Source organism: Leptonotus elevatus, chromosome 9, assembly GCF_054856555.1.
Source record: "Leptonotus elevatus isolate MCC_2025b chromosome 9, RoL_Lele_1.0, whole genome shotgun sequence".
NCBI lineage: Eukaryota > Metazoa > Chordata > Actinopteri > Syngnathiformes > Syngnathidae > Leptonotus > Leptonotus elevatus.
In genome coordinates this window covers 23,234,225-23,257,051 of record NC_141247.1, presented here as the reverse complement: position 1 = coordinate 23,257,051, position 22,827 = coordinate 23,234,225, and the positions used below count along the sequence as shown (strand labels likewise).

At 41.1% G+C, this 22,827-nt stretch overlaps 1 protein-coding gene across 5 annotated transcripts in view; it reads left to right on the top strand.

The window, feature by feature from the left end:
* Window positions 1-22,827, top strand: part of LOC147168854 (uncharacterized) — a 96,125-nt gene that overhangs the window by 20,061 nt on the left and 53,237 nt on the right. For 3 of the 5 annotated variants that reach the window (XM_086085018.1, XM_086085017.1, XM_086085016.1), the window contains exon 3: window positions 21,174-21,290. In XM_086085018.1, coding sequence (XP_085941144.1) covers window positions 21,174-21,290 — 117 coding nt within the window. Of the gene's footprint in view, window positions 1-20,286; window positions 20,729-21,173; window positions 21,291-22,827 lie in introns of those variants that run through there. The other 2 variants (XR_015095978.1, XR_015095977.1) reach the window with 1 other exon arrangement.

Sequence of the window (22,827 nt, the reverse complement as noted above, 5' to 3'; positions counted from 1 at the left end):
GCATCTTGTCATCAACAACAGCAGGACCAATCAGAAGCTGCAGTGAGGTCGTTGTTGTGACAAACAACAAATAAGCTGCTTTTCCACCAACAAGCCCAGGATCTTTGAGTTCTGGGTTCTTGGTTGTAAAAGTTCCGTAGGGATTTTGTTATTGCGTTTCCACAGCGTCTTAGAGTTCTTGGTAATTTATTCAAATTAGTTTGATGAGCCCAGCCGATGTAAACACCCCCCCCCCCCCCCAAATTTGACCAACCAATCAGCCTTGTCAGTGCAGCCCGCCCCCTCAAAGTTCCAGCCTGGCTCAGCAAGATAGTAGGTACATTGAAAAGTTCGCCAAAGGTTCCGGCGGTGGAAAAGCCCCTATAGTTTGTCACTAGTGGGGTTTTCATCTACCCATTTTTATTCAAATTTTCAAGAAATGCGGAAAAAAAAAACTGAATGGAAACGTTAGAAATTCGAAAATGGGCCCAAAATTCACCCAAAAAGTTTTACGCTTAGAGGGGGTGGATTTTGAAGCGTATCGAAAACGAAAAATACGAAATGTGGCTATGTAAACGGGTTTTGTGAATAAACGCTGACGAGACCGGATACACGTCGCACGTTTTGACCGGATATTACGTCACACGTACGTTTGTAGTCCCAAAGCAAGTCGGACGATAAAGTAAGGTATGTTTGGAGGGAAGACGAAACTGAAATCTTTTTGGAATTAATTAAAGAAGCGAATATGAATGCCATTTTAGATGGAAAACAGCAAAGAAACGCTACGGTTTATCAAGAATTACAAAAGCAAACTCGGCGCAGTCGCTTCCTGGTCTTCTTCTTTAAAATTACTGGTGGGTCACATCTCTATGGTGTATAGCGCCACCTACAGCAGCGGAGTCCCCTCTCAATATTCCCTGCTTCGCCTTCTCTGGAAACTGGAGTCTCGGGTATTTGTTTTCAACCAGTGGTTGTACTACTCCACTTCTTCTTTTGCTTTTGGCGTTTCCCTTCAGGGGTCGCCACAGCCAATCAGTTGCCTCCATCGAACCCTGTCCTCTGCACCCTCTGGTCTCACACCAACTACCCTCATGTCCTCTTTAAACACATCCATAAACCTCCTCTTTGGTCTTCCTCTAGACCTCCTGCCTCCTCACCACATTTTTATAAACCTTTCCTTTCATTTGAGCTGAAAATTCTTCTGTCACACGTCACATCTGACACTAAACTAACTAAGAGAAGAAAAAGAAGATCAGGAAGTGACTGCGCCGTGCGATGACGTCGTATGAGTTTTCTTTTGTAATTCTTGCTAAACGGTAGTGTTTCTTTGCTGTTTTCCATCTATAATAGTATTAATTAAGCCTCTTTAATTAATTCCAAAACGATTTCTGTTTTGGCATACCTTAATTTAACGTCCGCCATCGCTTTGTGACTACAAACGTACGTGCGACATAATATCCAGTCAAAACGTGCGACGTGTAATCGGTCTTGTCAGCGTTTATTCGCAAAACCTGTTTCCATAGCCAACATTTGTAATTTCCCACTTTTTCAAAATCCACCCCCTCTAAGTGTAATTTTTATTTTTATTTTTTACGAATATTGGGCCCTTTTTTTCGAATTTTTAGCGTTTCCATTGAGTTTTATTTTCGCATTTCTTGAAAATTTGAATACAAATGTGGGGATGGAAACCCAACTTATGTTTGGTGAGTTTGTTTCCCTCGGCGTCGGCGCTTCCTGGTTTCGTCACAGCTGCATGTCCCGCCCTAAACAACGCCTGATTGGTCGGTTGCGAATGTATCGGCGGGAGCAGTACAAGATGGATTCACGTATAGCGTGAGAATTCAGCTTGCTGGCAAGGTTAACTGCTCGTATTGATTGAAATCTTAAGGAGTTAAAAAACCTAAAAAACTGACAACACAGACATGGAGAAATGTGACCCAGACTCGGACTCAGAGCTTCCCAGAGTCTGTTTTTTTAAAATCAAGTATCGGTACTTCTACTTGAGTACAGAGTGCAAGTACTCTTGCCCCCTTTGGTTATTGTTGGATTTTCAGCACCTTTGTCATAAAACGATCACGTCAGGGGAGTTTTGTTTGCAGGATTGTCAAAAAAAAAGACATTACGCTCCGCTGTCTGAGAGCAAAGTTTGTGTTGGACCGGCTCCACGTGGAGGACTCATGGACGGAGATTAGGGACGAGCCACCCAGAGAGCCGCAGAATGGTTTTAATAAATGCGCTCAGCAAATAATACACTTGTTTTCTTCTCGGGCCAAACATAATATTTACTTGGTAGAAGGCCTCGTACGAACCGTTGGACGAGATTCTTCAGTCGTCAGTTTCAAAAGCAAACGTCCAACTTTGGGAGATTTGTTTTGTTTTGACATCTTTCTAGAAAAAATGTGCTTGATTATTGGCACAATACAAACATACACAATATTTTTCAAAAGTGATTAAAAGTGACACCAAAGTGTAATTATTATGTCTCGAAAAAGTAATCAAGTCATTTACCAAAAATCTGTGTTTGATCGCACATTTTGATTTTAGGTTACGGTTTGGTTCACATTTGGTTTAGTAAGGAGACAAAAATGCGAAACATGCAAGTGCTTTTTTTTGTGTGAACAGGAACAGATTTAATGGAAAAAAAAACCACACGAAAAACTGCAAAAAGAAAATGTCATTATATATTACCTGTAACATCAATTCAGAGATTTGTATCTGAATGCATTGTACATGTTTGAAGATAAAGGTGTGTGGGACTTATTTGTGTGTAAACCTGGTTTTCACCATTTCAGTTTTCCAAATGATTTATTTATTATTAATGTTATTTTTTGGGCGTGGGAAATATTCTACCGCATGACGCAATTTGGAGTCGGCATGAATACAGAAGAAAGGTTGAAGAGTAATTTGGAAGCACAATATTTAGTGACCCCTTTTTTGTTATCTTGCATTCTACAAATATGCCAAATATTAACTCATTCAATCCCCAAAATGTGTAAAAAAAAACACCCAAAAAAACGTTTTAAATATTTAGTCCATGCTTCCCGTGTTTATATGTTGTTAATATGTTTCAGTTTTTTTTCATGTATTTTTTATGCATCAGCATACAGAAGGATTTGATGCAGTTTCTGACATGAAGAGATTGCTTAAAACAATGGTAGTTATTACCAAAAAAAAAAAAACAGCAAGCAGGTGGCAGCAGAGTATAAGAGATCAGCCAAGGCCATGTTGCAACAAGCTCTTTTGGCCAGTGTTTTCTCCAAGAATGTGAATATTGACGAAACTTAGCTATGCTCTAATGCTAATTGCTGCAAAACAGATACAAATATACTTCTTCTTAGATACTCTAATCTTTCTTTTGATAGGTTCCATGTTTTATAGCAATAGATCACAATATTTGGTGGGCCTTGCAAAATCTGTCAAAATCCAGTAAACCGGCCGGGAGCGAAGGGGGTTGCTTCAGTGAAAATGGCTGGGAGTAAATAAGTTAAAAAACAAAAAACTAAACTAAAACTAATGCTAAACCTAATATAAAAGTAAACTATAAAACAAAGCATTTTCGAAAAAAAATTAAAACTAATACAAAACCAACAATCCCGTTCTTTAAACTAATTATAAATAACTGAATAAAAAAAAAAAGAAAAAAGATCAAAAGTCAAAACAAAATAAAAGCAAACCATAATCAACAATCCAAAACTGCCCTAAACTCAAATTCCCGATTGCAGGACTTTGCATTCCTGCCATGTCAGCAGTTTTATCATAACCAGCGTCCCACATTTCGGTCCCAAGTGGATCCATCCAATCAACTTCTTGGCCCTCGCTGATTTGTCAAACAAAGTTTTTCATGACATAATCCATCTGTCGCGTCATAGGAGTTATTGCAGATTTGGAGCGCACTTTTTGTATAACATAGCAGAACACGCCATGTTGATAACATCACATGCACATCTATCCCGCCCACTTATATACATTTCACAATAGGGCATTGATCAGATGTGTCTCCGAGACAGGAAGTGTCCTAATTTCCATCATCATTACCAAATCACCTATCCGAGTGTAATACGTTCACGGTGCGCCGTCATCACATGACAGGAAGCAGAGGAAGCACATCTGGCGACAATCAGGCTCGAGCGTTCGAGTCTTGACAGCGTCAGTCGTGTGGCGGGCCGGCCGCTGGGCCGCTCGTCCGCTGGGCCGCTCGGCCGCTGGGCCGCTCTCACGTTAGCCAGAGTCCAGCGTTTTTTAACCCCTCCCCCCCCCCCCCCGTTCCTCCGCCTGTGTGGTTTTTTGCCCCCGAGCGTGTTTGTACAGATGACTGCCTAATTGCGTTAAACTCACTAAGACCTCGACCCTTCCCAAAAAGACACTTTTCCCGGCAAACGTGGGAAGAAAAGGCGTAAATAGGGCAAGTTGACACTCAAATTTGTGGAAACGCTTGCAAGACCGGGCGAGGGAGTTGTCACATGACAATTGGCCAATTGTGGTCGAGTATTGTCAGGAAGTAGATGTTGCATCGTTTTCGGGGTCGATGGGTAAACAAAAGAATGTGCGCTTTTTATCTTGAATGAATGTGACTATTAGCATGATGTTATTTCATGCAGAAATTTGGAAAGAATTATTAGCGTCACAGAAAATTCAGCTACATAAAAACTTTTGTGATGTACTGTAAAGAAATTTGGTAATATTTTCAACATGAGGATATAATCATATTTTGTTCAAGTCTTAGGAGACGGCGTATTTGGGTCATCTAGCGAGCAAAAGAAAAAGATTTTAAGTCGTCATGACGACATTTGCTGTCACCATGATGAGATTTGAAGTTGCCATGACAACATTTGAAGTTGCCATGATGAGAGAATAACAATAAATAACACCCCCCAAAAAAACACTGACTCAGAATAAAGTTACCAGCAGAGGTGGCAAACCCAGGCCCAGAAAGTAAAAACCCTGCCAGTTTGACTTTAGCCCCTGATGCTAGCCAGCTAGCTCCCTAACAGCTGAAAAAAAAAACCCTAGCTAGCTGCTAGGGAGATAGCTAGCTAGCTAGCTAGCTGCTAGGGAGATAGCTAGCTAGCTAGCTAGCTGCTAGGGAGATAGCTAGCTAGCTAGCTAGCTGCTAGGGAGATAGCTAGCTAGCTAGCTAGCTGCTAGGGAGATAGCTAGCTAGCTGCTAGGGAGATAGCTAGCTAGCTAGCTAGCACCTGGGGCTAAAGTCAAACTGTGGCAGGGTTTTTACTTTCTGGACCTGGATTGGCCACCTCTGGTGACCAGAAAAAAAGTTTCACGGGAATAAAGTCGAAATTTAATGACAATGTACACTAAAGTATACAACCAGAATTGTACATACATAAAGTTGTAATTTAATCAAAATAAAGGTAAATATTACAAAAAAGCAATTTAATTTGACAAAATTCCTTATTTTAAATTTTTTGTTAATGTAAGTCATGTAACATAGCGACTGATAAAAAGTTATGATTTCTCCAGATGGGCAGAATTTGTTGACATTTCCTTAAATGGCTTCCAATGTTTCCTCCCATTTTTTGAGAACAACGTTAACGTTGGTGGTATCTTCTCTCTCTCTCTCTCTCTCTCTTTCTCTCTCTCTCTTGCTCTCACTCACGCACGCACGCACGCACACACACAGGCACACACAGATGTCCGCCAATTTCACTGGCGCATGTTACCGAACGACATAACAATTAAACGCAACAGTGCGTAATCTCGGCAAAAACATCATCCGCGCATGCAGCAATTTGAGCTAAAACAAACAACGACACTACAAATTACGCACGTGCAGGAAATATCGAATGGCGCGCCGCGAGATTTCCCGGGCTGGTGTAAAAACCTCAGCTCCATCTGAGCGTATTAATTGGTTATTTTTGGGAAAAGTCAATGACATGTAACAGCTGCAGTTGGGCCGCAGTGAGAAAACACTGGAAGCGTCTGCGCCCGTTTTTTTTTTTTTTTTTTTTTAACGTTTACAAGCGCAGGAAAAGGAGGATATGGTCCGTGCAGTCTGGCCAGACCACTTGGGTTTGCCACACAAGTGGTCAAGAAAAGCTGCTGATGAACGTTAAAGGGGGAGGTATCAAGAAATGTATACTAATAATTGTTTGTACCCATTAAAATTTCTGAAAATGCATCTTTAACAGAGCTGTTCTGAATTTTGCTGAACAGTGACATCACGGTTTCAGTTGAAACAATACCGCACACATACCGACTCCCACGACTTGGTGGCTAGGCTAGGTCAAGATTCGTTTTCCAGCATGAAGTTACAAGAATACAAGAAAAAAAGCTATTTTACATGCATAGTCATGCTTTTTCGAGGATACAGTTGCAATATTACAGGAATAAATTCAGAATTGTATTTTTTTTTAAAAAGTTGTAATTTTATGAGAGTCATAATTTGACAATGTCCTACTAATCATATGAAAATATAAACTATATATTGTTTGTTTGGGGCAAATTAAGCAAGAAATGGACCCCCCAAAAATGACAATAGAATAATTTAAAAATTGTATGTGACAAGTTTTTATATTTTTCTAAAAAATATTTTAAATTTAAAAGGAGTAGTTCTGAATTTGTAAGAACAACGCTGTAATTGAAAATAAAAAGCTCTTAGTTTTACAAACAAAGTCCTTATTTTTCTGTGGGGAAAAAGTTAATCTTGCGAGGATCCCCAACCCCCCCAAATTTCAACGAAAGTAACATCATCATTTCAGACTAATAAAATCATAGTATGCAGGGATAAAATAAATTTACGAAATAATTACAAAATTCAGTAATTAAAAACCAATGTCAACATATTACAAAAAAATTGAAATAAATTTACAAGAACAAAGTCTTGATTTTATGAGAAAAGTTGAAATATTATGAGAAGAGTTATCAAAATAGTCATAATTTTTCGGGACTGAAGCCACAAATGAGAATAATAATTTTACTCATGAAGTCATACTTGTAAGTGGAAAATAGAATTAGATCGTAACATGAGGGGGGGATGGGGGGGACGGGCGGGGGGCTGAAAATTAAAGTTGTAATAACAAAATACAAAAAGCAGTCATTTCAAAGTAAAAACATTCTGCTTTTCTGCCTGTCAGCATCCCCAAAAGAGAACCACAGCGACCATTTGAACCTTCTGAAAACATCAAAACTCCTGCAAGTTTTCCGCACGTACTGTGCAAGCAACACCTGCGGCTCAACCGTCCACATTTCATAATCACGTCAGCATGGCAGACCCCGATTGGATTGCATGTCATAAAATTGTTTTTAAATTGGTCTCGGGCTTGTAGGTGGAAAATGATAAAATGGTTCCTGTTACGCTGTCAGCTTCCATCAAAAGAGGCCGACTTAACACTTTTAGGCAAGGTTGACATGTTGAAGAACGAGCTGACACCAGCGCCAAAAGTGTCAATTTATTGCACGGATTTTCTTCCAAGCAAAAGAATGTGCAGTAAAATTGGCCAAACTTTCAAGCGCATGCATTTGCACTGATGATTTTCAGTGCGGTTGATCCTGTTCTTGGTCACGGCAGGTGGTCCACACCCGAGACTGCTTGCCAGTCCATCATAGGGTGAGACGTAAACGTGAAACTGAGACAAAGTCCCGCAAAATTGGGGATATTTGGTTTTCTGATGAAATGACAAAAATGGCATTTTTGAGGATAAGTGAAGACTGATAAATGATCATTTATTTTTAAATTTTAAAATGTAAACAGAAAAAAAACAATGTGCATTTCCTCGTGTAAAACATTCAACAGACAGCAAGTTGTATACATCCTGTCAAGTAAGACTTTCAAAATAAAAGCACACCGCATAATAACTAATACATTTTTTAATCAATGGGTCAGTCACATCCTTTCCATTGTGTCATCTTTGCACTAGCTCCCTTTGAATTTCAGGATTCAGAGCAAATCCAACATCCTGAGGGTGACGAGCTACAGTATTCCTCTCAAACTTGATATAATATAGAGAATAATAAGTTACATGACTTGATATTGGAATTTTATTATTTGTTGCAGTGTTCCAGTTGTCTGTGGCAATAACATTGAAAAAATATCAACCAGGTTGTGTGGACTTTGAAAAAAAAAAACACACACAAAAAATCACGATAAAACAACTTGGTTGAAAAGTGCGGGTGGTGGTATGCCTGGTGAGCAGAGAGCAAAAATAGTGAGGGGTCTTGCCAATGAGTGTTTTATTGATGAACATCAGAGGTGGCAAATCCAGGTCCAGAAAGTAAAAACCCTGCCACAGTTTGGCTTTAGCCCCAGGTGCTAGCTAGCTAGCTAGCTCCCTAACTAGCTCCCATGGTGCTCGTTTACCTGCTACGGAGCTAGCTAGTTAGCTAGCATCAATAGCTAACAGAGTTTTTACTTTCTGGACCTGGATTTGCCACCTCTGATGACCTTTTGTAAAAAGAAAAAGAAAAAAAAGAAATGGCGGTGTTACATGAGCTTTTTTTCAAACATAAACTAAGTTCCTTGGCTGAATAACATTTGAAGAACACTACTATAAACTTTACAGGTATAGCGAAGCCAGTCTGTTGTCGGTGCTAGTCCGTGAAATGTAAGACGGCCTCACACTCCGTTTGGCGGTGAGAGAGCGTCAAGACGCTGTTCGAGGATGTGGTCATCTGCACGAGTTGCGTGACCGGCATAAAGGACCCACTAAAGCACGATAAGATCCATATGAATCCCTTAATCCTTCGCCGAGCAAAACCCCTCTCCGGCCACCATGAGGAATACCTACGAGGTTCAAATTCCTCCTCCTCCTCCTCCTCCTCCTCCTCGCCTCGACACAAGGCAGAACGCTCTGTGAGTGTTTTGGCTCCCCCTTCAAACTCCTTTGCCGTTTCTGCAATTTCTTTATGGCTTGCCAATAGCGAGAGGCCTTAAATCTGTTTGCACTGGCGACGCTGAAAGAATGTACATGTGTTTCATTTTCAGCGCAGATAAGACCGCAACTTGTCGGTCGAAAGGCACTGAGACGTGTCTGTCTCCGCTGTCACTCGCGTGTTTTGCAAAGCTTTTTGGGATGTCGTCGTTAGCGTGCGATGATGGACGAGACACTTTTAAGGGGTTTTCTGCGCTTGTTGGCTCGGCGACGGCGCGGCCTAACGCGCACAATAAAACCTTCATTGCCCATTTAGTCATCTGAAATATACTTTCGGGAGACAAAAGGGTCGTTATAAGAGAGCGTAGCCGTCCGTGTTTCCACCAAGCGGTGCTGTTCAGTTTGCTTTGCCAAGGTACAATTCAGAGCGCTAATACTTGACCTGGTCTGTGTTTCCATCGCGGCGCTGGTCACGCCAAAAGGCGAAGCTCTCGATTTACCGGTCGATCTACGTTCCTACCCTCGCCGATGGGCACGAGCTGCGGGTCGTGACCGGAAGAACAAGATCCCGGATATAAGCGGCCGAATTGAGTTTCCTCCCCGGGGTGTCCGGGCTCTCCCTGAGAGATAGGGCGAGAAGCTCGGTCATCCGGCAGGGACTCGGGTTCGAGACGCTACTCCTCCGTGTGGAGAGGAGCCAGTTGATGCCTTCCTGACGCCTCTCTGGCGAGGTGTTCCATGCCAACATGTCCAACCGACGGGAGGCCCCCGGGACGACCCAGGACACACTGGAGGGACTATGATGTAACCCGGGATAGTGGACCCAAATGCAGGAAGGCAAAGTGAGGCGAGGCAAGCTCGCTCTTTAAGTAGTAATCATTACCAAACAGAATCAACAGTTCATTGGCATGTAAAAAAAAAAAAGGGGGGACATTCCTTTGGAGGACAGTGAAGTCCAAATTCTGGATATGCTGGGACTGTAGACGCCATTTTGATTCAAGTTGAAACGAAAAGAGTCCAGTTGCCTCCGTTTTTTGCAAATGACTGTGACCCGGATGACCGAGAATCTCAATGGCTGCGAATCCAGACAAGCAATCTTCAAATGTACTGTTGCGAAGGCCTGCAATGGGCTGGCAACCAGTCCAGTGTGTGTCCCCCCCCCAGCCCCCCCCCCCCCCCCCCCTCGGTCAGCTGACAGCCTCCAGCTCACTCGTGACCCTAATGACGACAAGCACTACAGAAAATAGATGGATGTTTTGAAGGCACGCCATGTTGACATGTTCCATATTAAAACTGTGACACCAGAAAATCTCTCTGCCAACGGATTCACGGGATGAACGCCTGTAAATCCAATACATCCCGAAGGAATCTAATAATAATAAAAAATAATAATATACAGGGCGTAAAAGAGATCTGCTCAGCACCAATTTACCTTGGTGCGATTGTTCCGAGCCTTGAAGACGTTCCAACCAACCCTAATGCGGTCGCATTTCTGTGGACTCCATCATTTTGAGATCCGGTCTGGTCAGGGTTCAAAGCATGTGTTCCGTGACTGGCTTGTTATTCCTTTGGTGGAAACGGAGCCTTGTGGCAGCCACTTGTATGCTTTGGATGGTGATGAAATTTGGGATTGATCAGACGCCTTTCTGGTGGGTCCATAAAATTTCCGCGAGAACATTTATGAGACCACCATACGTGACACGTCTCGTCTATTCCATTGACAAAAATCTCATAACTCCGCAGTTGAGTATCGTCCTCACTTATCAGCGGACTGACATATCATTGGAGATCGGACCTCACGCATCGTTTCTTTCTTTCCAAACTATTTCCAGAGCGCTGAAAGCGCTTGCTGAGATTATTTATGATACGACCCCCTGGGGGGCAATTTGGTGCAGCGTGGGTTTCGATATAACACCTTGAAATTGTCCGTGATATAGCAAATCCTATAAAGATTCATACCTGTTCTTTTGGAACCCGTGTTCTCCCTCATAAGGTATAGATCATACATATGTAACCTCGCATGAACTAAATCGGGACCGGATTCTGGTATCGTTATACCCATTTTTGTGACGTATACAAAAAAATGTCCAGGCGGAATGTTTATGTTCTATTACGCGGTCGTGTTACTCGATCAGTTGGCATGTATTACTCCACCCACTTGACTTGGGTTTCTGTCTGTCCAGTCAATCATCGGTTGGCTAGAACGTGTCCAACTGTCCAATTTGTCAGTCCTTTTTTGCACAACTTTTTGTTCTGTAACAAAGAGCGGAGTAGCAAAACATCGCCATATTCTGGTTCAATTACAATCAGTGTTTTCATAATCCTCCAAATTATGCTGTTCACATTTCGATTTCGATTGAGACGGCGCTAAACAACTAAACAACAGTACATTATTGCTGTGGGGTAACAAACAGGACTTAAAAGGGAATTCAGCCCAAATTAATTTTGGCGATATGTTCTATGCAGCCCCACTGGTCTAAATATGGCATTCTGGTTCATATTGTGTTTTTATCCATCTCAGGAGACGGCCATTTTGCCACTCGATGTCGACTGAAAATGACATCAAGGTTGCTCAGGTCTCAGGTAACAACCAATCACAGTGCAGCTTCAGAAAACAGGTGAGCTCTGAGCAACTGTGATGTCATCTTCAGTGGACAGCAAGTGGCAAAATGGCCGCCTTCTGATATTGACAACAACGGCTGGATTTTGCTGCTTAACTCATAGTCCAAAAATGTAATATTAATCAGAATGTCATGTTTAGACTAGTGAGGTCATATTTAACATATTGTTGTCAAGAAATGTTTAAGGTTGACTTCCACTTTAACAGAGATACAGATAGACTGGTAGAGTCACAGAGAGGCATAGAAGTGGATAGCTTTGGATATTCTCATGGATCAAACACGTGTTGTGAATTTTGCCGTTCAGCTTCTTGTTAGAGAACAGCAAAAAAGTCCTGAAGTTTGACATGTGCGTTCAAAAGTTTCCAAAAGGCCAACCATCTTGCGTGCGGCCAAAATCCAACAAATGCTGGATATTGAACTCCAACCAAAATCCATCAAACGGAATGATACTTTCATTATCGATCACTAAGCACCGATTGTTTGTTTACTGCATACAAACAATCGTTCTGCTTTTTTCATCCTCGCGCATTCTTCGTTCTGGCGTGCCACCACACATTGTGATCGCAGTTGGTACGACTCTTGTCTTGTCAACACATTCCAAATGTCAAACGGCAAAGACAGAAACGGAGGACGGGTGGGACGCGTCTTGCTTGAATTACAAAGTTAACGGCGTGCGTGACCAGAATTAATTAGCCTTCAGTGAGGACGAGTGGTTGAGAAACAATAGCGGTCACGTTCATAAACATGAAGACGAGAGTTAGAAGGAACGACGGCGTTTCGTTTTGTTAGGGTGCAAACCTTCAAATTCCCTAAATTGGGGTACACACATAGCAACAATCTGTGATTAGCGGATCTCTCAGATTATTTTGTGGTGTAGTGTTTTTTTTTTTTTTCCCAAATCAGCAATACATTACCAAAAGATTGTCCTGAGTGTTTGTCCTGATAAAAATCAGTTAAGGTTTGATTATTGGATGTGTCTGAGAGATTCTCCTGAGTGATTATTGTCGGGTGTGTTCTATGTCAAGAGTGATTCTCCCAATATAAATCAGCAAAGGCCTGATCTGATGCCTCTAAAAATTATCGTGAGAGATTAGTCTTGGGTGCGGATGGATTTACAAGTGATTTTTACGATCAAAGTCATCAATTGTCAGAGTTCTCTAAAAGATTATCCTGAGCAATTATCAGATGGTGTGGGGTGTGTTAGAGTGATTTTCCGCCCAGATTTACTCGGATAACTGCCAACATTTATAAATGTGTTATTTCTGATCCTCGTGTCAACTTTTGTTAATGGGAATTAAATCAAGAATTTATTATTTCCAGAGATACATTTTTTTTTAATCATCCAGGATCTCACAAAATATTGTCTTTTAAAAATGTAAAATGTCAAGAATTTTATGCTATTTAGTGTATCATCTCAATAGTCAGGTTTCCATCCCATTGTTTCGAATTTTTTAAACAAATTTTTTAAACAATTTTTTTAAACAAATTAAAAAAAAAAAATTTAACAAATTTTTTAAACAAATTTTTTAAACAAATTTTTTAAACAAATTTTTTAAACAAATTTTTTAAACGAATTTACTAAAAATGTGCAAAAGGGACATGCGACTTATGCCCGATTCCATCTGTTCTTCTTTTGCGAATATTGAGAGGGGACTCCGCCGCTGTAGGTGGCGCTATACACCATAGAGATGGGATCCACCAGTAATTTAAAAGAAGAAGAAGAAAAACAGGAAGCGACTGCGCCGTGCAATGGCGTCGTATGAGTTTGCTTTTGTAATTCTTGACAAACCGTAGCGTTTCTTTTCTATTTTCCATCTAAAATTGCATGAATATTCGCTTCTTTAATTAATTTCAAAAAGATTTCTGTTTCGTTGTCCCCCCAAACATAGGCTACCTTACTTTATCGTCCGCCATTGCTTTGTGACTACAAATGTACGTGTGACATAATATCCGGTCTTGTCAACGTTTATTTGCAAAAACCCGTTTCCTTTTCCTTTTTTCAATATGCTACAAAATCCACTCCCTTCAAGCGTAAATTTTTTTTTTTGGGCCCTTTTTTGAATTTCTAGTGTTTCCATTCAGTTTTTTTTTGCATTTCTTGAAAATTTTAATAAAAATGGGTGGATGGAAATGGAAACCCCACTACTATATGTGTCAATAAATGTAAGGGTTGGGGGTTGGGTGGGTTTGCCATTAATTGAGTTTATGGTTCTTGGTGAGAAAAGGACTTAATGTTCATTAAAGTCGGTTTGCCGCAAATGTCTTCTGTCATAAAAAGCTCAAAAGCTCAGACAACCACAGAAAATCATTTAAATGCATGTTAAAAAAAGAAAAAAAATGCACGAAGATTTTCTTTTCCACATTAATATCTTAACTCCATGTTATGTTGATAAGGAATTGAATGAAATGTGTTTTGATTTAAATGACATGACATTTTGTTCCCATGTACTCGAACAACTGCGACATTCCTGATTTTTCCATGTCTCCAGACGCAGGGTCTCTTTGGAGCTGTGAAAGTGATTAACTTTCGATTTTTGTATATATTTTTTTTAAGTGAGAGGGTATTTCCTGGTGCTGACACATTCGAATAAATGATGTGCTGAGTTGCGGTGCCCCTCTGTTTTCCCAACGGCTCCGCTCGCAGTTCAGTAATCCGGAGCCTCTGATTGATTTGGGCTTCTTGGAATCCGGCCCACATCACTCGGATTAACGTGTCTGGAACCAGATTAATTCAGAACTACCTGAGAAGATGGTTGGAGGAAATGGCATCATAATTATTATTATTATTTTTTTTTACATCTGGCGTGATGTCACAGCGAATAATTAGAAACTAGCAAAAATACACCATGAAATACAAAAGACGAGCGCAGTGTTTTTTTAACGTTTGTAGAGCCAAGGCACATATTTCACATAATCTGACGGCACACCACCAAACGAAGAATTTACGGCGAAATGATAATCACGTCTCAATTTACTTGCAAATTTACTTGGCGTGAAATCTGTGACTGTTTATTGGCATAAATGGATGAATATATGTTGGCATGTGAAAGAGGCTAAGCTAATCTCAGCACAAACTGTCCCTTTAACACATCCAGTTTAAGTCTGGACATTTCTGGCTTTTTCCTTGTTCTCTCGTCGAGGAATAATCGGAGCTGGAACAGAGCTGGTCTGAATTTAAACACGATACGCTCACTTTTCCACCATCTTGGTTGAATGCATTGGTCATTGTTGAGTACCGTATTTTATACGTCACACCAAACTTCATTTGTACAGTGGAATGCTGTATCGCTGTGATGCTATAGAGCAGGGGTCTCAAACTGGAGGCCCGGGGGCCTTTTGCGGACCACAGCTTGATATTTTGCGGCCCTCTGGCCTCTACTTGACATCAAAGTTTAATGTCCGCTGCTGTGTCGGTGGCTTAGGCGTTTTTTTTTTTTACTTATTTATTTTTTGATTATTTACGGGCTACCATAGTGCAGACTCATAGAGTTTTGGGCGAAACATAACTCTGAAGTGACACCAAATTAAAGGAATCCGGCCCACGTCTCCCGGATTCCGATTACCCTTCAAAATCATAATAAAAAATATGGATGACTGTTGTTATGGCTGTAATGCAATTTGTGTGTGAGAACGGCTTCCTTTTCACTTTACTGGTTCCCTTCAGTCTCTGGAGGTTTTTATTTTTTTTCTCTCCGGAAGCTTCTTAAGTTCAACCAAGGCTGCCTTTTTTTTGTGTTCTGGGGTCCACCTGCCCCCACAATTCCCACCGACCAGAGAGGCTTCCTATTTTCTAAAAAAACGAGAACATCAATCAGTCCTCACGTCGTATCAATAGTAACAGGTTGCAGTTTGCATCCAAACGTGTTCTTTCCCACAATGAACTCGAGACCCCCGCCATGTACTGCACAACCTCGACAAAGTTGAAACCACACGTCGTTATGCGTCGGTAATTAATTTAAATTGTACTGCTGAGATGTCACTTCCAATGAAAAGTCATCGCAAATCACCAATGGATTAAGTCCAATTATTTCTTTAATAGTTGTTTTTCCAGCGGTGCGGTAGCCGGTCCCCGTGGGTGCGTCTTCATCGGGGTCAACTTGCAAGCCAACGTCTCCATTTGCCATCAGATGTCATTTTTGGATCTTTGGGAAGCAGCGGCGGTTTTTCTCAGCGTAAACCGATCCGACGGGGCGCTCGGCGGCGACTGCTCGGTGTCATGCCAGTGAATTTTTTATTATTATTTTTTATGGGAAGTATTAGGGCGAAAAAAGCCACAGACAAGAGGGCTGCTCTTTTCCAGCTATTCTAATATCGAGCAAAGTTAACGAAAACTAACGAAACGCTAAAAGTAAAACTGGAAAAAAACATTTGGGTTAAGGAAAAAAAACATCTTACCTTTATAAAACTAATAGTGAAAATGTCGTTCGTTCCACTATAGCGCAGCACTCTGTTTTCTCCCTGCTCTTAGTCTCCTCTTGGATATATTTTCGCAATACTGTGGAGAGTAAGTTTGACAAGCCTGGATGATGTATGATTTAACTCCACAATTCTCTTGATGTCCACACTCTCCTCTCGGATAAAGTTGGTCTGATTACTGTGGAGAAGTATGACGTACATTTTGACAGCTATATGCTTAAGTATTATGCTCCATAATCTCCCCATTTACTTAGTCTCCTCTTGGGTGAAATTAGTCTCTTTACCGTGGAGAGGTAAATACAGAGTAAAAGATCTGGATGTGGGTATATTATACGATGTTGTCGTACTATACTCCGCAATCTCCATTTTGCTGCAGTGCTCCATGTTCTCGCTGCCCTCAGTCTCCTCTTGGATGAAATTAGTCTCTTTACCGTGGAGAAGTAAATACAGAGTGACAGTTCTGGATGTGGCGGTATTATATGCCGCAGTCTCCACTTTGCTGCTGCCCTCTGTTTTCTTGATGCCCTCAGTCTCTAATTGGATAAATGCGCTTCTTTCTATTTTTGTTGCGTGTTCGTTCATGCCTTGTTCCCTCAATTAGTTTTTTTTTTTGTTTTTTTTTTGCACCTTACCAGACAAAAAGTGTCCAAACCAAACCAAGCTGACTGGATCCATGGAAGTACCACATACCGACTGTAATGGGGGCAAAATTGGTACCGGTAAATTAATGAGTTAATTAGCATATTCTTTTTGGACTAGATTGCAAATATGTGTGTTTTTCCCCATTGTCCTTTGGGTGTGCTAACAATCAGATCTTGCTAACAAGGAGATGTGACTTTAGCCATCACAAATACATTTTGGGACCTTAATAATTGTTTTGTAATAATGAGAATTAGTTTTCCCATTTTTGTGCTAATATTTAAATGAATTCAAAGCAGTAACTGTCGGCGCAGCAGTGCATTCGATTCATTTCAATGCGGTTGCGAATGTATGAATGATTGTCTCTCTCTATATGTAACTGATTAGCGAGTCGCGACGTGCTGCATTTTTCTTCTCACATAGACACAAAAAAAGCAAAAACAGTTCCATCAAATTGAAACCGACATTATTATAACATAACATACCCATATGTGTTTTATAACGCCCTTCAATAGGCCGATTTGTTCTCATAATGAGGTGAATGGGATTTGGACGGTAGAAGGTGCCAGTGGGAAGTTTGCAGGGAGCTTTTAAACGTCTCGGCAGGTTTTGAAGGAAATCAGTAATTGTCGTTAATAATCCGGTTGGTGGCGGTTCCGCCAATGCTGACGGAAAGGCTGGAATGCGCTGACCCGACAAAGCCAATCCAGCACTTGATGAATGAGTTGAGCAAAAGGCTCTCTTCTTGACAAATTGTGTCAGGAACAAAAAGGATGAACCCCTCGGATAATCTTCACAAAATCAAACCAGCTCTCTCGCCGGGATCGACCGCGGAATGCGTGGCTTTGCGCTCGATATATTATGTCAAACATAGCCGCATTGTTACATGAAAGCAACATATGATCAATTGAAAACAAACAAGAATCTGGTTTGGTTTGAGCCAGCATTTGATGCAAAATCTTGATCGGATTGGGGTTGTTAAAAACAACAACAACAACAAAAACTTGTTTTCCCCAAAAATCCTACCGCAGCTTGCATGCCATGAGGGGAAGACAACAAAGCTCTGCTAATCAGAACTCACCAAGCGTGGGAGGCTGCATAGAAGTCGGCAAATAATTGCATATATCGATATCAGTGCCAACATCGATCCCGAGTTTTTAGAGAACACTTAACAGCACCATTGTGCCAGTCACGAACCCCCAAAAGCAGACACTTAGCATCCAACCGGGCCCATGTGGTGTTCTTTCCCAATCGGGTGGGATTCCCTCTGGCCCTGCGGTAAACTGAAACCATTCCTCACGGCCTCATCAGTCAAGTGTCTCCTTGCAACCCAGACATGCTATACTTTTGCCGAGACGTCCAAAGAGGTGTTAAAAGGGCTTAGACCGTGTACTTAACTCGAAGTACCGATACTTCCTCTGCACACGAAATACTGTGTGCTAACATTTGTTTGACTTTTTATCAAATTGTCTTCCCAGAAGTGTGTAACACAAAGTGATTAATGAGAGAATGATAGCTGAAATAAATTCAGATTAAACAGGATTTTTAAAGCCAGAAGTTGGAGATCTTTAGGCTGGCGCAAGACAACACGTTCACCACAAATTATTCTCATCGGCACCATGGAACAAGTCTCTTAAACAAGGCCAAGAATGGGGGGACCATCTTGCTTCTCCAGATCTGTTGCAGCAGCAGTTTGGCGCAACAATTCTTCCAAAATGAGGCTTCAAGCTGTTTATGGCGAGTCACAATTCAAATTTACTGTCAAACTGAAGCTAAAACTGAGAATTACTCATTGTGTATTTAACCAAACCACATAACTTTACCACAGTCTGCTAGCTCAATGCTAACACACAATGAAAACCCCAACCACTGCACAGTTGAAATAATAATAATAATATTAAAACGTACTGTAATTCCGGTTTATTTATTATCCTAGGCTAAAAATTGATTTTATTTTGAAAAATAACGGGATTCTCTCTGTTACAACTGTCTATGACGGACTCTTGACGCATCTGAATATGCTAATTGGCTCGCTCACATAGCGCTGATGCTAAATAAACAAGCTAGCAAAATGAGTACAAAACATACATTTGGTCAAGTAAAAAGAAAGGTGCATTTAAAGACAATTGTAAGGGACCTACTTGAAATATGGATTTACAGCGTCAAATGATTCCCACGCATGAATCCCGTTCTTCACAACACCTGCGAGCGGCTCTTGATTTAGCATTATGGCGGGATAGCCATGGACTTTCATTATTCTTTTTATTATTAAATTGCTAATATAGTTACATAAAAATGTGGGTTCACGCTTATTGTTACATCTACAAAAATGCCCCAAAGTACCCCATTTTATGAAGTTTGTACTGCTGCTACAACAGGCACATAAAAATGCAGCATTTTATCAATCAGCCCCCTAATACAAAAAGTGAAAAAAAGTATTTGTACCCTGTTAACCTCCCACCTCAGCGAGAAGGGAAACCCGCCTTCTACCGGCTGACACGTCCACTTGCAATGGGGATGGATCACCCGCACCAGCGCGACTACTGATGATGATGTGAGCGCAGAGGGCAGCGCGGCGGCATCCATCACATCAAATGTTTTCTGAACTTTATGGATTATCTGCCACGCCGCCCTAATTGTGCGCACATGTGGAGCTTGCGGTACGAACGGGGGGGGGGGCCAGCCAACCCCGGCGGCGGCGGCGGCGGCTACTGTGACCAAGCACATTTCAAATCTCTTGGGGGAAACCTTCTCAGGTTCGTAGCTGCAGTGCATGTCAGAGGTGGCCAAAAAACTTAAGAGCAGTCTGAGATTCTGAAAGAGCGGCTTCATCCGTCTGCTGGAGCGTGCATGCGCTTACAAAAGTAAGGCAACAGGTGGCAGTAAATACAACTTGAGGGTCACTCTTGCCAACATGCTCAGGCTCAAAAAGCGAAGTGCACATCTCGGCAGCGTGGTGCATTATGGGTAGGCCGGCTGGTCGCCTGCTACCAACTTGTCATTGAAAACGTATGGAGTCTAACGGGGGAAAGCGCTGATTTGGACCATTTCAACCGTTGGAAAGAATGTTTTTTATTGAATCTATTTTAAACACGCATAGCATGTCGTTACTGACTGCCCTCTGCCGGGACACGACAGTTAAGCCTATTTAAGTGTTTATTATTTGATTGAATGTGTGCACTTTACCGGGAGATGGACCGAGGACACAACACCGAGACGGGTAGGAGATTTCTTCACTGAAGGTTGAAGCAGGTTCTTAAAATTACTGTCACTCCATTACGTACGTCCGCTAGCAAGCTTCGTGATGCTTCCGTCTGCTCCCTTGCTTTCAGGATATTGACAAAATAAATTTGTTTAAAAAAAAAAAAAAAAAAAAAAATATATATATATATATATATATATATATATATATATATATATATTAGCCTCTTATACGTCCGTTCGGATCTTTCTTTTCTGTCTGGAAATTGGGAAGAGTGAATAGAGGTTTACAAGCGTACACTTCCGTTTTCTCCAGCGTTTGGTAGTTGTTGTTTTTTTTCGTTTTTACTTGATTTTCACGCATGCGCAAACTGAATGCGCACTTCGCTTATACTAGACGCGTAGCATCGTACGTCTTCGTGTCTATTTGGACGTACGTGCGTTGCTCGCTGCTGCATAAAAAAAAAACGATGTCGCAGCGTGTGAGGCTGCGAGCTGCAGCCAGTTCTGTCGGCAAAGTGGCAGTTATGAAAACAAAACAAAACAAAGCAAAACAAAACACAGACGGTGGTTGGATAATACTGAAGCGGTCGCGTATTGTTTGGCCAAGATAAACAATCCCCGGTGGTTGACGTGACTTTGTGATGCTAACCGACCGCTATGCTAACGTGCCTTCGACGAGACGGCGTGCGCCTTGCCGTTGCGCAACGACGTAAACTCGTAAATTTGCGTTATTCATACCCGCTAGTAATGTCTACAAGCAATCACGGCATTTTCCTCGCTGCTATTATTGACCAATCAGAGACATTCACGGCAAAATAACGCCCACAGGAGGGTTGCCGGTTACGGCAAAAATACGTACTGGATAAAAACAATCGCAGGGGAAAACATTTTTCAACATTACACTTGCTTGCGATGTACAGAGCTTGGCGCCGCAGACTGGCTGCTATCTTATAATTTGTTTTGCTTCTACAACACGAGGATCAACCACACAGGAGAAAATAATGGATTTTTTTGACTCATGGAATTTGCCACTGACATCTGAAGGTTTGTTTTCTCATTGTGTTTGCTAAGTAAATATGCTTAATGTGCATTAAGCAGTTATGTTACAATTAGACCTCGCAGGGTAAACACTACCTGGCCTGTTTTTATTTCCATTTCATTTCATTACGGTTGCTATATTTGCACTTTGTTTACATTTCAATTGTGGTAAAAAGGTGGCTTAAATAATGTGCTGCAATAAAAGTGCTATTATTCCAAAGCACCAATCACAAATCTATTGTTCAGTAATTATTACTAATATCTTTAAAAATATCCTCACCGCAAATTTCTTTTGAAATGTCGTGATATAATTTTTAGGCCATATCATCCACCCCTATTCAAAAGTTAGCCTTAGGTTGCAAGCTAGCACCACTGTTGGAATCAAAATAAAGTTAAGGAAAGAAAGAACAAAATTGCAACAATGACTTATTTTCGGCTTGTATTTTTGCAGAGCGCAACGAGAAGCTTCTGTGTTCCGTGCCAGTGTTTTCTGGCTCTTCGCGCTCGTCGAGTTGGATGACGCTACTTCAGGTCGACTTCAAGCGTCAGCTTCCGAGGAAATGCAGAGGTAGGAAACAGCTGGCCTATCAGACAGCGGCTGCTTTCTGCTCTGATGTTAGAACAGCTCATTTATCCACCGTCAGCTATGACAACATGGAAACCGAGCTCCTCTCTTTCTCCGGGTGTTACTCTAGCCTTGAGACTTGGTGCCCGTTGGAAGAAACAACAAAGCAGAGGTCCCATACAAACAGATGGGATTTTGTACCACTGGGGTTCCCGTATGGGGAATTGTTTAACAGCTATTAGAGAGCCTGACTCTCCTCCAAGGCCAAACAGTTCTAGTTAGGGTTCTCACCAAATTGTTCACCTTTTCCTTCCTTATTCTTTTGTACAATTTTGCTCCATTGGATATACATGATGATTTTTTTTTCATTGTCCGCAAGTTATTCGGGACAATTTTGATCATGTATTATTTTTCATAATCATAGTGAACATTTTTATTGTTCCTAAAAAAGCTGTCCACCCTGTCATAATAGGGTAACTGCCCCTTTAAGAAGCCCTCCAATACGTTGAGGCATTACGACTAACATTTTGTCGTCTCTAAATGGAGACCCAAACAGCAACTAGTCACAAAGTGAATATTTAAACTTATGTTTAGTTAAATTTTTTTGTCTCTTTGGAAGCTGTCAAGTTTAACAATTCTACTCTGTCTTAGTGAAACATCACTTGATATAAACACATTTCAAATATATTTGTTGAACAGTATACATTCAGCATGCTAACTGAATCTACTGAAAGTAAATATCCACATGTGCTCATAAATTGCTAACATTAGCAAAAAAAAAAAAGTCCACCCTGTCATTGTCCACCCTGCCAAAAAGTTCACATATTTTGTTCAGTGTCTGTTACAGTTGATTTATTAAATTAAAAAAACAGTATGTTGGCTGAGAGTGAGAATGTAAGATTTGGAAATATTTATTTTAGACATTAAAGTGGGGTACACGCATACCAATATTTTAACATAGAGTGAACATCTGCCATTTTATGGTTCGCTAGTCGCTGAAAAATATTTGTGGCTATCAGCGTATTTTTATGCTCTTCTGTAACAATGCCACAAGATGCCGCCAAGGTGTTGTGATACATCTTGGCTGATTTTTGGATGTTTAGGGTGGAGGCATCCGACTAATAAAAAGTAACTTAGACTGGGTGACTACGCATCAACATTATGAGAAACCATGAAGTGCAATTTTGTGGCAGTTTCACAAGGGACAAAAAAAAAACAACAACCTGTAAAACAAATGGAGTTTAGCGCTCACAATCACATCCACTATAGTCTTGTATTTATTGCGTTCTACTTGTTATTTGATAGTGTTTGTCTGCTTGAAGGCTCTGTTGTAAAATGATGGGGAAACTGCAAAAAAAAAAAAAAAGAAAGAAAGAAAAATGCATCCATCTGGACATGAGGTTAATCTGGGCTCTCAGCAGGCTAGCAGTGTCTCCATACTGGTCTGCAATAACCTTTTACAAGGTATTGTCGTTATTGCAATTTTCTGACGCCACTGTGTGAGGTAAAGACAAATTGAAAGCCTGTAATTGTCAGAATC